The sequence below is a fragment of the Podarcis tiliguerta genome, assembly GCF_965153285.1.
Source record: "Podarcis tiliguerta genome assembly, chromosome: 2".
In the NCBI taxonomy this organism is placed as follows: Eukaryota; Metazoa; Chordata; class Lepidosauria; order Squamata; family Lacertidae; genus Podarcis; species Podarcis tiliguerta.
In genome coordinates this window covers 7,340,975-7,356,586 of record NC_139535.1, presented here as the reverse complement: position 1 = coordinate 7,356,586, position 15,612 = coordinate 7,340,975, and the positions used below count along the sequence as shown (strand labels likewise).

The 15,612-nt window shown below is 49.0% G+C and overlaps 1 protein-coding gene across 1 annotated transcript; it reads left to right on the top strand.

Annotated features, from left to right (window-relative positions):
* Positions 1-2,247: 2,247 nt before the first annotated feature.
* Positions 2,248-15,533, top strand: LOC310672912 (vomeronasal type-2 receptor 26-like; the record flags this gene model as incomplete). The annotated part of the gene is made up of 6 exons (XM_083430597.1): positions 2,248-2,456; positions 3,431-3,722; positions 11,594-12,394; positions 13,332-13,562; positions 13,783-13,909; positions 14,635-15,533. The coding sequence occupies 6 exons, from the start codon at positions 2,248-2,250 to the stop codon at positions 15,531-15,533; spliced, it is 2,559 nt and encodes an 852-aa protein (XP_083286723.1).
* Positions 15,534-15,612: the final 79 nt, after the last annotated feature.

Below are 15,612 nucleotides of genomic sequence, written 5' to 3'. Positions count from 1 at the left end.
AAGTATAAAACCACAAAATATATAATCAAAATAAAACAACGCCCCAATAAACCTGCCCCCACAGCATATTCAAGCAGTTTCCTCTGATTACAATTTGCAGCTAACCATGTGTATGGTGAGGCAAAGGTCCCAAAACAGTATGAACCTCATTTGCCAATATAAAACTGCTGAGGAATTGGAGAGGTGTGTCGCAATCCCCTTTGACTAAGGATGCATTCAAATTTTTGTCACCACAAAGGTGGCGGTGGTGGCAATTGTGCACCATCGTAATCAAAGGGTGTTGCAACACACCTCTACGGTTTGTGGGAACAATCCCTTTTCTCAATTAGAACACCATCCTATTGCTTTGATTAGGTTTCAAGCCCTCACTTTTGAAGCACGATCAAATTTTTCTGGTTCCAGGAGTGCTGTGTTTATTCCAAAAGTGGAATCCTAAACTGTGGGTCCACAGCGCAGCTCATACAAGTGTTTGCAATTCCCGAACCCCAGCATGGGTGCATCCCAAGGGCAAGGCAAAAATAAAAAATGGCTCCACCTACACCAAACATTAAAAACATATGTATTCCCCCAAAGAATCCTGGGAGCTGAAGTTTAAGGGTCCAGGGACTGTAGCTCTGAGGGGTAAACTAGGAAGGTAGTAGCCTGCCTCATACTGAGTGAAAGCACTGGTCCATGTAGGCTCAGTGTTGTCTAGAAGGCTTTGTCTCCAAAGCTTCAGGTGGGGAGCCTGTAAACGTCATTAGGGACCTTCTGCATGCAAACTCTGTGGCTGAGGTACAGCCCTTCCTCATGCAATTCCCAGGATCCTTTGGGGGAATCCCGTGTGCTTTAATTGGCTAGTGTGGGTGTGACCGATGTCTCCTCTCCCAAGGAAAGAAGCAACTGGGGGTGGGCATGAATAGAAGTGTATAAAACTGTTCACAGGAACCCATGGCCCTTGAGATGTTTCAGGACTCTCCAACTCCCATCAGCCGCAGCCAATGAACCTGGATGATAAGGTGTAAGACAGGCATTGGGGTCCATGGTTCACAAAGGGGCATCAATCCTGACTGAGGTGGCAGAGGTGGTCTCTGCAATGGTTTTGTAGGAACATAGTCATTCAGAGTTTGCCAGTGGGCCCACTTGGGACTTCATGGCTTCCATGGCAATCATTGGGCTTACTCAAATGGTCATTATACCAGGCACATCACAACTGGAAGGGCACAACCTTGAATTCAAGATTGGGTTGCTGGAATACACTCAGGTCTTTATTGAGATATTTAGTAATCCACTGAGCAGGTATATTTACAATTGTGTAGTAACAGATGTTTAGACAAATTTATGGAGGGGAAAAAGGCTGCCCAAGGCTATTGCCTTCAAGGATATGTTATCCCTACTCTGCTGAAGGTAGGAGCCCCCTGTGCGATGGGTTTTGGAAATCACACGTAGAGAAGGTTCTGCTCCACATCTCCTGCTTGTGGGCTTCCCTTTGGGGCAACTCATTGGTCATTGTGATTACAGGATGCTGGACTTGATGGGCCTTTGGCCTGATCAGCTCCAGGGCTCTTAAGAGGCCAATAAAGATCATTCAAACTCATCTTTCTGCCTCCTTGACCCATGTCAGTCAATTCAGTAAACATGTTTTTCTCTTGCTCTGCACCTGCTCTTCTGAAGTTCCAGAGGAAACCTCTCTTCCCTTTACAATTATCTGAACCACAGCGATTTTTTCTTATTATTTACAGAGTCCAAGGGATCCTCATACCCCACCCTCAAATATTGCATTTGGGAACAATGACACAAACATCACAATTAAGGGCAGCTGGAGGATTATTTCTTCCACTGTGCCTGAAGGGTTTGATGTATAAAATATCTCATGTGCCACAGAGTCCTTGGGGCTAAGATATAGGGCAGGTGAAGGGGGGAGCTAAGTTTGTGCAAAGCTTAATCAAGACATAGGAAGTTGCCTTTGAGATCTGTACTATCTGCTGACTGGCATCAGCTTTCCTGGAAGGGGACATCCTCAGCCCTGCTTGGAAAGGTTAGAGAGGATTGCACTTCACACCTTCTGGGTGCAAAAGAAGATGCTTGTCCACTGAATTTTTGGCCCTTCCCCTCAATCCCCCTTTGACCCTGAGGCCACAGCCAGACACTTCCCTTTATTTGTCAAGTCACTGCAGCTTCTGATTTGCAAGAATGTGGGGTTTCTTCTGAGCAACGGGTAGTGGGAGGAGCAACAGTCACGAGCAAAGTGTAGCTGATAGACCCAGAATGATAAAACTGTTTCTGGTGATGTCTCTCACAAACTATGGGATGCAGCAGAGGGTAAAGTGTCCACCGACTGTGATTGGTGATATAAATTCTCCTGTGAATTTTTACCAGCCAGCGGACCACCTCATTGGTGGAATCATATCTCCAAGATTTTTTGAAAATCCATATTCCTTCACCTTTTCCAGAAACCCCTTCAAGAGAATTGAGATGTAAGTATTGATGTATTGATGGGGCATATTTCTGCTTCCAACTGCTCTCCAGTTCCCTTGATGTACCTGTGTTAACCCTGTTTTCCAGTAGTCTATTTTTGTGTGAAATATTTGAATTGGTTTTATCATTAGAAATCTACAGTTGAACAATTTATATGATGGGAAGTTTTGCTTCTGCACATGCTGAGCTGAAGCATTCCGTGCTCACCCACCCTAGAATGTTCGGTTACCTGTTCTTAATGCATGGTTGACCACATCTATGAATGCGAATATCAATCAATAGTAACAGTTTAACAAGGAGGTTTTCATACCTGTCTAACTCTGTGTTCCTTTCCCAAACCTTTAATCTATTGATGATTAATGCCTATATGCAGCCTATATGCAACCCTTGCTTTGTCTTTGTGTTAACCAATCAGCAACAAGCACATACGTGGCAATGCTGTAATATTCAATAAAAGGGACTCTCTGAGACATGCTCGGGAGATGCCTCCCGTATGACACTTGTCACTCGTCTGTCGTTTATTTCAACCCAACATTTATATAATCGTTTCATGAGATTCTCTTAATCTCATGACTCCCCCCCCCATCCCCTACATGGGTCCTTGTAACAGAATTTAAATTTACATATGCATACGTTCCCCACAATTTTCATTTTCCAAATTATCCATAATCTTCATCACTTTACAAGTGATTCTTAGAGTCCAGCTAAAGTTTTGATTTGCTTACAATAGTCTTCTAAGTAAATTATAAAATTTCCCCATTCTTTTTTAAAGTCATTGTCTTGGGTCCTGAGTCTCCCAGTTAGTTTTGCCATTTCGGTGTAGTCCAGAAGCTTGGCTTGCCATTCTTCCCTAATCGGGATTATTTCTTCCTTCCATCTTTGGGCTAGTAGCACCCTTGCAGCTGTTGTCGCATACATAAACAGTCTTTTCTAACTGGATTGAGGGTAACTGTGTGACACACTATTTTTGCAGATGGGAGGTTGTGAGGAGCTCACACGTTCTTTCATTCGCCCTTGCTGTTCAGGATATCAATGATAATCCCAAACTCTTACCAAACATCACCCTTGGCTTCAGCTTGTATGATACCTGTTTTCATGGAAGAATGACTTCCGATGCCTTGATAGACCTGTTTTCTGGTGGGGAAATCAGTATTCCAAACTACAGGTGTGGAAGACAGAAAAAGCTGTTGGCTGTTCTTGAAGCGGGTGAATCTGACATCTCCACACACATTGCAAGCATGTTGGGCATCTACAAGATCCCACAGGTAAGAACTGGGTGCAGGTCCAACACACCAGGCAACATATGCCACCTAGTCAGACTGTAAGGAAAACGTAGGATAATGTAACTGATTGTATTGCTTACTTTACATTGTACACTGCTTTGAAACATTGTCTTTTATGAAGTGAAGAGCCATATAGAAATAAATTGAGCCTGGAACCTTTTGCATAGTAAATACAATTGTTTAATGTTCATTGAAATGGGAAATGAATAATGTGTCTGTATTGTATACTGTGAAGCATGGCTGGAAACTTTCATTGGTTGTATCATAAGGTGTTTAGCTCATCTATGTGTATGCTAACCTGGGAGGCATCCCTATTGGGAAGGGTGCTTGTCAGGGGTTCAGGAGCAGAGTCACTGGAGAGGGAAGAAACAGAGAGCGAGGGGGAGGAGTCGGAAGGAAATGTCAGCGGCGACAGTAGTCCAAGATCTCTGAGTCTCTCCAGTGACTCGGAGGATTCACAGAAAGGGGCCCCCATGGTCAGGGCAAGGGGAGTGCCCAGGGGGACACCTCGGGAAGAAGGGGACTCAGAGAGTAGCAGCTGGAAATCCGGACCAGCGTCCCCCCCAGGGTGCAGTAGGGGGGAGGAGTCCAAGGCATCGGGATCAGGGAGCGCGCAGGCAGAGGGAGAACGTGAGGCAGGAGTGGCCACACCCTCGTCAGGGAGCGAGGAAACGGTCATCCGGAAAGTAAAACGCGCGCGCGCGCCAAGTTCAAATGTACAGGAGGGCGGCAAGGTGGGCAGCCCGGGTAAGGAGCCAGGTCCTAAAGCCCGCCGAAGAGAGGGGGAGGAGTCAGAGGGGTCTAGCTCCGCGTCGGAAGAGTCCAGGAGGAAGGAGACCCCGGGGGGTAGTAAGACCCAGAGGAAGAGAGAGAGAAGGAAGAGGTGGAGTAAGATTAGAGTCTTGAACTGGTGCACGGGGGGTGGAGATCCAGACAGAGCTTCGCCGGTCTAAAGTCCAGACGTAGGGCTGGGACGCTGAGACTTGTAAATGGAGACTATTCTTCAATAAAGACTTTGATACTGTACTATCGGCTAGCGTTGGTCCTTGGTGAGCTGGGACCCGGAGCCAGCCCTGACAGTAAGCTCTGTCTCAAATTTTAAAGTTTTGGCACCAAGAACCTCGCCACGTGAGTCGGCGCAGCGAGGACAGAGGAGGGGTGCTTACAGAGCTCACAAAACTCAGGCAAGATGACGACGGAAGAGCAGATAAAAGCCCTGCAAGAAGCGGTGACACAACTCAGCACTGAGGTAATTGCATCCAGGAAGAGAGAGGAGGAGATGGTTACCTCCTGCCGGGATCTCCAGGCCAGGTTGGACGTGCTTTCCAAAGAGGGGCAAACGGGAGCCAAGGCAGAAGGCATAGGTTTGGGGAGAAGGGGAGGAAGCCTTGTATCGCATTTCGACGGGAGTTTGCAGCAGTACCCCAACTTCAGAGCAGACCTGCTGTTTGCGCTGGATTTACTTGACAAAGACTTTAGAGATGAGAGAGAGAGAGTGGGGTTTATCTTGTCCCATTTGCATGGGGAAGCCAAAACGTGGCTGCGGAATCTATGGAGGGACAATGATCCAGCGCTCCAAGATGCGAAGGCTTTTATTAAAGCAATGGACTCCTGCTTTTTATCAAAGGTAGACGTCGATATTGCCAGGAGGGACATACATGGACTTAAACAAGGCAAAGCCAGCGTGCGGCAGTACCATACTCGATTTTTCGGACTGGTTCATGCCCTGGGGTGGGAAAAAGATTCTGCGCCAGTCAGAGACCTCTTTTGGGAGGGGTTGAATGCAGATGTAAAAGCGGAGATTGGAAGAGGGGAGAGACCAAGGAGCACCCAGCAGGTAGTCCAGAGGGCTCTGGAGATCGGGGTGCATCTGGAAGAACGTCCTTGCAACAGGGAAGAAGGGCGTTGGGGAAGGGCACCAGCCAGAGCACCTCCCTTCTTTCCCAGAGAAGCAGCGCGTGCGCACTCCACACCCTCGCAGGGAGGGGGAGAAGAGCCGATGGAGATAGGAGGTGCCAGGGCTCAGTCAGCTAACAGAGCCCTGACACCGGGAGCAGCCAAAACGAAGCCTCCTAGAGGGAACAGGAAGTGCTACATCTGCGACAGTGCTCAACACATGGCGAAAGAGTGTCCCCAGAGGCTCCACAAGCACACTGCAGCCTCCGCAACAGTCGCTGAAGCAGCTCAATTGAAAACGCAGCAACAGTTAAACGACAGAGTCTGGCTGGAGGAAGAGGCACTGGGGTCCAGTCAGACAAGTCAATGAAACAATCCCCAGCACTTTTGCAACCCACAGACCCCCTCCCACCCAAACCAGTGGTGCAGCTCACAGCGTCTCTCCAACTGCCCAATGGACGCACTCTGGAGGTGCCGATCACCATTGACTCCGGCAGCAACGCTGACTTTATAGGACTGGAATTCATTCAGCAGCACAATATACCACTGCTACCAGCCACGCTGCCCCTGAACGTTGTCACGGTGGATGGCAGAGACTTGTTAGGGGGGCAGGTGGTGCAACAAACGCAACCAATGGTGATGCGGATTGGAAATCACCGAGAAGTTATCAGCTTTAATGTCACACACCTGTCGGACACGCCTGTAGTCCTCGGCATGAGTTGGCTGCACAGGCACAGCCCGGCATTGGCGTGGTACCAACGCCAACTGACCTTCGGCTCCTCCTATTGCGCGGAACATTGCATCCTTCCTAGCCCGGAAGAAGGAGGGGACGACCCGCAGCTACAATTAGGCACGCTGCAAGCAGTGCCTCGCAAGTATGCAGCGTTTTTGGAGGTTTTCTGCGAGAAGGAAGCGGACAAGCTGCCCCCCCACAGGCCCTATGACTGCAAGATTGACCTCCTGCCAGGAGCGACGCTGCCAGCCGGGAAACTGTATTCCATGTCTGAGGATGAGCTGCAGGAGCTCAAGGAGTTCATAGACCTCAACTTGAAGCGCGGTTTCATCCGGGAGTCGAAGGCAGCGGGGGGCAGTCCTGTATTCTTTGTGAAGAAGAGGGACACGCCCCAAAAAAGACTTGTGGTAGACTTCAGAATTTTAAATTCCAGAACCAAGCCCGCGGCCTTTCCCATGCCCAAGATAGATGACCTGCTGGCGACGGCGAGGAAAGGACGCGTTTTTACAAAGTTGGATCTGCGAGGGGCGTACAACCTGATTCGCATACGGGAAGGAGACGAGTGGAAGACTGCCATGTTCACGCCCCTGGGCACATATGAATACAGAGTTATGCCCTTCGGTTTACAAAATGGCGCCCACTGTTTTCAAGCTTTCATGCATCACGTCCTGGCGGGTCTCCTCTACAAGACATGCGTCTGCTTCTTAGACGACATCCTGATATTCTCAGAATCTGAGGAGGCCCACGAAGAGGACGTCAAGGAAGTTCTGCAGAGACTGCAGGAGCATCGGCTGTATGCCAAGCTGGAGAAGTGCCAGTTCGACAGGACGGAGGTGGATTTCCTAGGCTACAAGCTGTCGGACAAGGGGCTTGCCATGGACAGCGCCAAGGTTCGCGCAGTGTTGGACTGGAAGAGCCCGCGCAATCGGAAGGAGGTCCAGCGGTTTGTGGGGTTCGCCAACTTTTACCGCAAGTTCATCAAGGGGTTCGCGATGCAGACGGCGGCCATTACTGACACGCTCAGCTCTAAGAAGAAGAAGTTCATCTGGACGGAACAAGCGGAGCAGTCCTTTCAGAACCTTAAGCGTCTCTTCTCGTCCGAAGGGCAGCTACTGCATGTGAATCCCAGCAAACCGATGAGGGTTGAAACAGACGCCTCAGACAGAGCCGTGGGCGCCGTACTGTTGCAGGAGGACCCACATGGGGACTGGAGACCGTGTGCCTTCTACTCTAGGAAGCTCAGCAAGTCGGAGCAGAACTACACCATCTGGGACAGGGAGTTGCTGGCCATTCATGCAGCGTTCAAGGCGTGGCGACACTTCCTCGTCGGGGCCAAGCACACCGTGCAGGTCCGCACGGATCATAAGAACCTGGAGTACTGGCGCACGGCAAGATTCCTAAACCAGCGGCACATCAGATGGGCGGAATTTTTCGCGGATTTCGACTTCAGGATAGAATACATCCCAGGCGACAACAACATCATGGCGGATGCACTGTCCAGGAAGCCGCAATACCTCGAAGAGGCGGCACCAGCAGCGGCCAAGCACATTTTCGCTCCGAAAGCGTGGGCGTGCGCTGCAGCAACCGTGGACTTGGAGGCGGTCCGTCGAGCACTGCAGAGGGACCCCTTTGCACAAGCCAAGATGGAGGAGGTGCACAAGGGCACGGTGAAGGACGACGAGTTCCAAGTACGGGACGGATTGCTCATCCGCAGAGGGGCCCTCTACGTACCGGGAGACGACCTCCGGGCGAAAGTACTGCAGCAGTTACACGACGCACCCACCGCCGGGCACTTTGGCAAGGAGAAGACGGCAGAACTCGTTGCCAGAGATTTTTGGTGGCCCAAGATGCGGGGGGAAGTCGCGGAGTACGTCTCGAGGTGCGACACCTGCCAAAGGGCCAAGTCAGTCCACAAACCTCCGGCGGGACTGCTCGAACCGCTGCAGACTCCGAGCGAACCGTGGGAGAGGGTGGCCCTGGACTTTGTCACGGATTTACCCAGCTCAAGGGGTAAAACGGCAGTGCTAGTGGTGGTGGACATGTTCACTAAAATGGCCCACTTCATTCCGTGCGCGAAGGTCGCCACGGCAGAACAGACCGCCAAACTGTTCATAGACCACGTCTTCAGAGTGCATGGACTGCCACGGTCTATCTTGTCCGACAGGGGGCGCCAGTTCATTTTGAGCTTCTGGCAGAAGCTGATGGGTTTCCTGAACGTCAAGATCAACCTAGCGTCGGCGAGACACCCGCAGACCAATGGACAAGCGGAACGCGTCAACGCCGTCATGCAGCAGTACCTGAGATGCTACGCAAATCAACAGCCGACGACATGGGTGGACTACCTGCCGCTCGCGGAGTTCGCTTACAACAACACGAAGCACGTGTCCACAGGGGTGACGCCGTTCTTCGCCAACAACGGGAGGCATCCCAGAACCTTCCCGGGATTAGAGAGACTGGGGGAGGGGGAGCCACAGGCAGCGGAAGTCTTGGCGGCGGAATTGCAGGAAGTCCACGAGCAGCTTAGGAGGCAGTTAGAGCTGGCAAAGCACGCATACAAACTGCAGGCTGACAAGCACAGGAGGGTTGGTGAAGACATACAGGTGGGAGACTGGGTGTGGTTAGCGGCCCACGCAGTGCCGACCAGATCCTTAGCTAAGAAGAAACTCGGACATAAGCAGCTAGGACCTTACCTAGTTGAGGCACAGATCAATCCGGTGGCCTTCCGGTTGACACTTCCGGAAGGATCCAGAATGCACCCAGTATTCCATAGGTCGGTGCTCACGCCCTACAAAGCACCTCACCGATTTCAGGCGCAGGGCACGGCACCAGACCAGTATGAGGAGATCCCCCCAAGGAGGGAGTCGCCAAGAAGGGAACCCATCAACCAGGTCACAGAGATTTTGGACTCGAGATGGGGGGAAGAGGGAGTAGAATATTTTCTCGCAAGGGAAGGTACCCCGGCCAGCGCCAACAGTTGGGTGCCGGACTATGCCCTGGACGAGCCTCTCCTCAAAGAGGAGTTTCATGCCTTGTTCCCACACAGGCCCATGCCAGCCGAGTATTTCGACGACTGGCTTTTCACACCCACGCTTTCTACCAGCACGTTCCAGGGATTCACCTCGGACGAAGAACCACCATTAGACACACGTTCACCGGAGGGCTCGCCCTCGGGGTTTGCCTCAGACCGCTCGTTTTGGTGGGACAATCGAGGAGAGGAGAGGTGGCTGAGGGGCCCTTGGCAGGCAACGGACCCAGAGGGGAACGAGGGTGAGAGGGACATGGACGTGATGGGGGAGGACGTTGGGTTCGAGCATGGCAGCACGGAGATGGAAGCAGAGGAGAACGAGGTCGGCGAAGACATGGAGGACGAGCCGGATTTCTCTAACTGGATGCACGCCACGGGGGACGAACTGTATCCACCATTCACCCCCACAACGACGGAGCACCCAGCACCCCCGCCGGAGGAAGGGGAGGGGGGAAGGGGGGGCTTCGAGGGGGGGATGGATGTCAGGGGTTCAGGAGCAGAGTCACTGGAGAGGGAAGAAACAGAGAGCGAGGGGGAGGAGTCGGAAGGAAATGTCAGCGGCGACAGTAGTCCAAGATCTCTGAGTCTCTCCAGTGACTCGGAGGATTCACAGAAAGGGGCCCCCATGGTCAGGGCAAGGGGAGTGCCCAGGGGGACACCTCGGGAAGAAGGGGACTCAGAGAGTAGCAGCTGGAAATCCGGACCAGCGTCCCCCCCAGGGTGCAGTAGGGGGGAGGAGTCCAAGGCATCGGGATCAGGGAGCGCGCAGGCAGAGGGAGAACGTGAGGCAGGAGTGGCCACACCCTCGTCAGGGAGCGAGGAAACGGTCATCCGGAAAGTAAAACGCGCGCGCGCGCCAAGTTCAAATGTACAGGAGGGCGGCAAGGTGGGCAGCCCGGGTAAGGAGCCAGGTCCTAAAGCCCGCCGAAGAGAGGGGGAGGAGTCAGAGGGGTCTAGCTCCGCGTCGGAAGAGTCCAGGAGGAAGGAGACCCCGGGGGGTAGTAAGACCCAGAGGAAGAGAGAGAGAAGGAAGAGGTGGAGTAAGATTAGAGTCTTGAACTGGTGCACGGGGGGTGGAGATCCAGACAGAGCTTCGCCGGTCTAAAGTCCAGACGTAGGGCTGGGACGCTGAGACTTGTAAATGGAGACTATTCTTCAATAAAGACTTTGATACTGTACTATCGGCTAGCGTTGGTCCTTGGTGAGCTGGGACCCGGAGCCAGCCCTGACAGTGCTCTTTGTTCTTAGCTGCTGAAGAGAATGGATGTGTTTTCTCTCTGTCTCTAGCAAACTGCCTGAGCCTGAATAGGGGCTTCAGTGGAGAAGAGATGGAGCTCTGTTTTTAGCTCAGAATGCAATATATTTGTAATCCACGTTATTATCCCACATACTGGGACCAGTGTAAGAGTTATACAACTAAGCGAATGTGATTCTGGTTGTTTTCAAGTTACATTCTGTAGGAAAAGCATATTTTTGATAGAGTTACAAACTTGGTGGATCAGGGGAATTCTGTGGACATAGTGTATCTTGATTTCAGTAAGACTTTTGAAAACATCCCCCATAATATACTTGCAGAGAGGTGTGGGCTGGATGAGGTAACTGTTAGGGGGATTTGTAGCTGGTTGACTGAGGGTCCTCTCCTGTGTTTGATGCAGTGTGGACATGGTGATCCATGCATTGGTGACTCAAGGCTCCATTACTGCAATGCACTCCATTATTGCCAGCATGTAACTCCACTGCTATAAAGTGTGCTCTAGTGGCCCAATCACTGTTAGTGATTCCCAATGGCTCAGATGCAGAGTTTGTATCCAACAGGAGCCATGTATTCAGTGTTATGGACCTAATGTTACCAAACTCCTTTCCAGCTGAGGATTGGCAAACCACTTCGCTATTGACTTTCTGGGGCCTACTGAAGAGGTTTATTTTGTTTTATTATTTCAGCAGGCATTTTATGGAAGTCTGATTTGAAAGTTTTACCTTCTTGATTTTTTTGTATTGCCTCTTTCTAAACTCTTTAGAGACTCCTGCAGTTAAGCAGTATAAAAACGGCTTCAATATTGATATTAAAAATTCTTTTTTTAAAAAAACACTAACCTGTCAGATTCACCCTAATTAAATTTACCATCACCTTTCACATAGAAGTATCCAATCTTAGTCTTAAAAAAACAAACCACCAGTCTCTTTTTCTTTCCTCACCAGCTCAGTTATGGCTTTGTTCTTAATGATAAAGCCCAGTTCCCTATTGTCTACTGGATGACTCCAAAGCAAGACACTCAGTACCAGGGGGTGGTCCAACTCCTCCTTCATTTCCGGTGGACGTGGGTCGGCCTCTTTGCTCCAAAAAATGACAACGGAGAAAGGTCCCTGAGTACCTTGACGCCCCTGATGATCAAAAAGGAAATTTGTATTGCCTTCACAGAAAGAGTTGTACATAAGACTTGGCTCTGGATACCCCATGAACTACCTGCCATGTGGAGAGAAGTCAATGTATTTGTTTACACTGCAGACTCTCAGTATGGACTTTTTATAATCATAGAGGTGGAATCCTTACTTCGGAGGTTACAGAATGGAGGGAAAGTCTGGATAACCACAGGTCTTCAGAACAAAATCTCATTATGTGATACTGACTGCTTCTCGTATGTGCATGGCTCTTTGTCCTTTGTAATGAAGACTAGAAAAAGGACGAAAAAGGACTACTATGAGCCAATGTCCCCAACTAGTCCAAGCTGCATGATAAATGTATATGATTGTTCATATTCAAAGCATGCCTTGTCCCTGAGGGGTTTAACAAAATGCAGGGAGAAGAAGAATCTGAAGTTGCTGCCCCAGGAAGTAGTGGAAAGCATTCAGTCGCAAGACAGCTACATCAATTACTTGAATATCCAAGTTGTGGCTCAGGCCTTAAATGCAGCATATTCATCCAGATCAAAGCGGATTTCGATTGTGGGAGGTGGAAGAGGAGGAGGCAGGTTGGAACATCAAAGTCTATGGTCATGGCAGGTATGTCCGTTCCCTTTTGCAAAGGATTGTAAGATTTCTTACTGTCAGCCAGATTCCGTATTGTTTTATGTTTTCCTGTGATTTTGATTCATTTGCAGTCGGTTTGCTTTTTTCAATTTGTTGTGTTGCTGCTTTTTCATGAGTTTCAAGATTCTTGGCCTTGTGGTTTTCTGGAAAGTTTCTGTGTTGTTGTTTTTTGAATGCAGCCCAGTGGCCCCAGCGCTGAGTGAGGGAAGGCTGGGCCAGGGCGGCAAGCAAGCAGGTAAGGGATGTCCCCCTGGTACAGGAACTGGATTGAGGTGCAAGCTCCATCACACTTTCCGTTGAGGAGTTCACGGCTGCACTCCCCTCAAGGGAGAAGTATAAAGGAGCCCTCACCTTTGCATCAGATCCCCTGCAACCTCATGAAGGCACCAAACAATTTAACCCCTGTGTTGCAAACAGTAGTCAGTAATATCCAAGGCAACATGATGACCAAATACAATGATACGATATCAATATGCACTCTTTATATAATAAGAAATATATGAAATCAAATAAACAGAAAAATTATGAATCTCTGAAAGTCACAAATTATGTACTCTTAATTCTCTTGAAAACATAAAACCAAATAAACATAAGTCTTATAAGTCTCTGAAAGTCTTTCTCTGAAAGAAGCAATGAAAACAGGCTGTAAAGCTTTGTTTATGGCATCCAACGCTGTCAAAGTAGTTCACAAACAGACGTTGTGAACAGAGCACGTTCGGCTTCCCAAAAAAGTTCCAAAACCAGAACATTCATTTCTAGGTTTGAAGTGTTCCGGTTCCAAGTAGTTCGAGAACTAAGCTGTACAAAAACTGAGGTACCACTGTCTTTATTTTCCCCAATTTGAACTGCATTTATTTCCCCCTAGTGGGTTCATGTTCTCTCAATGCTGGAGTTTCCTCTGTCATTCCAGCTTCATCCTTTCTTGAAAGAAGTCCGCTTCTATACAAATACTTCAGCTGATGGACAGTACTTGGATGAGGATGGGGCAGTGGCCGCTGACTTCGATATTGTGAATCTGGTGCTGTTTCCCAACAGTTCTCTTGCTAGAGTGAAGATTGGGAGAATAGAGAGACAGGGGTCCTCAAATATGAAGTTCACTATTAATCCGGAAGCAATTGTATGGCCCAATTTATTTAAGAAGGTATGAGAAATTATATCTGTCATTTTGTTAACTATGGCATCTGCCACGCTCTGACAACATTTTGAATTATACATATGATGCTTGGACTGCAATCTTGTGCTCGCTTCCCTGGAGCTAAGTCCCACTGAGATTAATGAGACCTGCTCTTGATTAAAATTTCATCCAAAGGCACAATTGCTACTGACACTTTCTCCCTGGTGCTCAATCTCTTTATGTCTAGATGGCGCCTCGTTCAAGATGCACTGAAAGCTGTCTCCCAGGATTTGCCAAAAAGATTCAGGAAGGGAAGCCGCCGTGCTGCTATGATTGTGCTTCCTGCTCAGAAGGGACCATCTCCACTCAGGAAGGTAGGGGAGGATCTCAGAGGAAAAGACTTTTGATAGAGGGATGGGGCTAATTTCTGAGTCACTCCAAACATGATGTTATTAATGGCACCTCATGAATGAAATACCCTCTTCAGGGAGGGCTCCTCTATTGCCAGCCTTCGGTGTCCCGCTCCCCAGCACCAGGAAATTTTATTTGTCCATGTGCTCAAGCATGTATTATTAATTAGCTCCTCTGCAGAATTTTGATTTGTGGTTTTTATATAGTTGTCAGTTCTCATTTTGGCTTCTACTACAGAATCCGTACAGTTTTACAGTAGGACAGGTGAAACATCTTTCAAATCTACCCATTCATCGGTAATGATTAACTCATAAGAAACCTCAAGGATTCAAGATGAGCACTGCTTAATAAGATCAAAGCATCGTGTTTTAAGAGAAGCCAATGGGAATGAGTTGATGGATTGAGACTTTTCTGGCTGTGAATGTTTGCCTCTCTCCTTCCCTACAAAACAATCTTTCATGATTTCTCCCATATGCCCACCTTTCCTCAGAATTGAAACAGCATAAGACCATTGAATAATATTTTTTTTAAAAAAAAAACCCACTTGTGAAGTTTGCCCTATGGAATTTACCATCATCTCTCACATAGAAGTATCCAATGCCCACCTTTCCTCAGAATTGAATAGCATAAGACCATTGTAGGTGTGTGACTGATATTAGGATACTGAAGTGTCCTTTCCTCTATGCAGATGCTGATGAATGCACCAATTGTCCAGAAGATCAGCATCCAAGTGAGGACCGAGATCAATGTGTCCCCAAAGCGATCACCTTCCTGTCCTATGAGGAATATTTGGGGAGCCTCCTAGCTTTCCTTTCTCTCTTCTTATCCTTAACCACAGGCTTTGTGTTAGGAATCTTCATTAAATACAAAGAAACTGCCATAGTCAAAGCCAACAACCGAAACCTCTCCTACATCCTCCTCATCTCCCTCCTGCTTTCCTTTTTGTCCTCCTTCCTCTTCATTGGAAGGCCAAGGAAAGGGACCTGCCTTCTCCGACAAACGGCCTTCAGCATCATCTTTTCAGTTGCCGTCTCCTCTGTGTTGGCAAAAACCATCACTGTGGTGCTGGCCTTCCTGGCCACAAAGCCAGGGAACAGGGTGAGGAGATGGCTGGGGAAGAGTCTGGCCAACTCCATTGTCATTTCCTGTTCCAGTGTCCAAGTTCTCATCTGCACCATCTGGCTGGGGGCCTCTCCTCCATTCCCAGATTCTGACATGCATTCCCAGCTTGGAGAAATCATCCTGCAATGCAATGAAGGGTCTGTGTTCATGTTTTATGGCTCCCTCAGCTACATGGGCTTCCTGGCTGCCATCTGCTTCACGGTGGCTTTCCTAGCCAGGAAGCTGCCTGGAAATTTCAATGAAGCCAAGCTGATCACCTTCAGCATGCTGGTCTTCTGCAGTGTTTGGCTCTCCTTTGTGCCCACCTACCTGAGCACCAAGGGGAAATACATGGTAGCTGTGCAGATCTTCTCTATCCTGGCCTCCAGTGCTGGGCTCCTGGGCTGCATCTTCATTCCCAAGTGCTACATTATTGTACTGAGGCCAGATCTGAACCTGAGAGAGCATCTGACAAGAAAAAGCTAAACACGACATTTGATTCTTAGCTTTAAGGATATCATAGAATCATAGAATTGTAGAGCTTAAAGTCCCCACCAGAATCTTG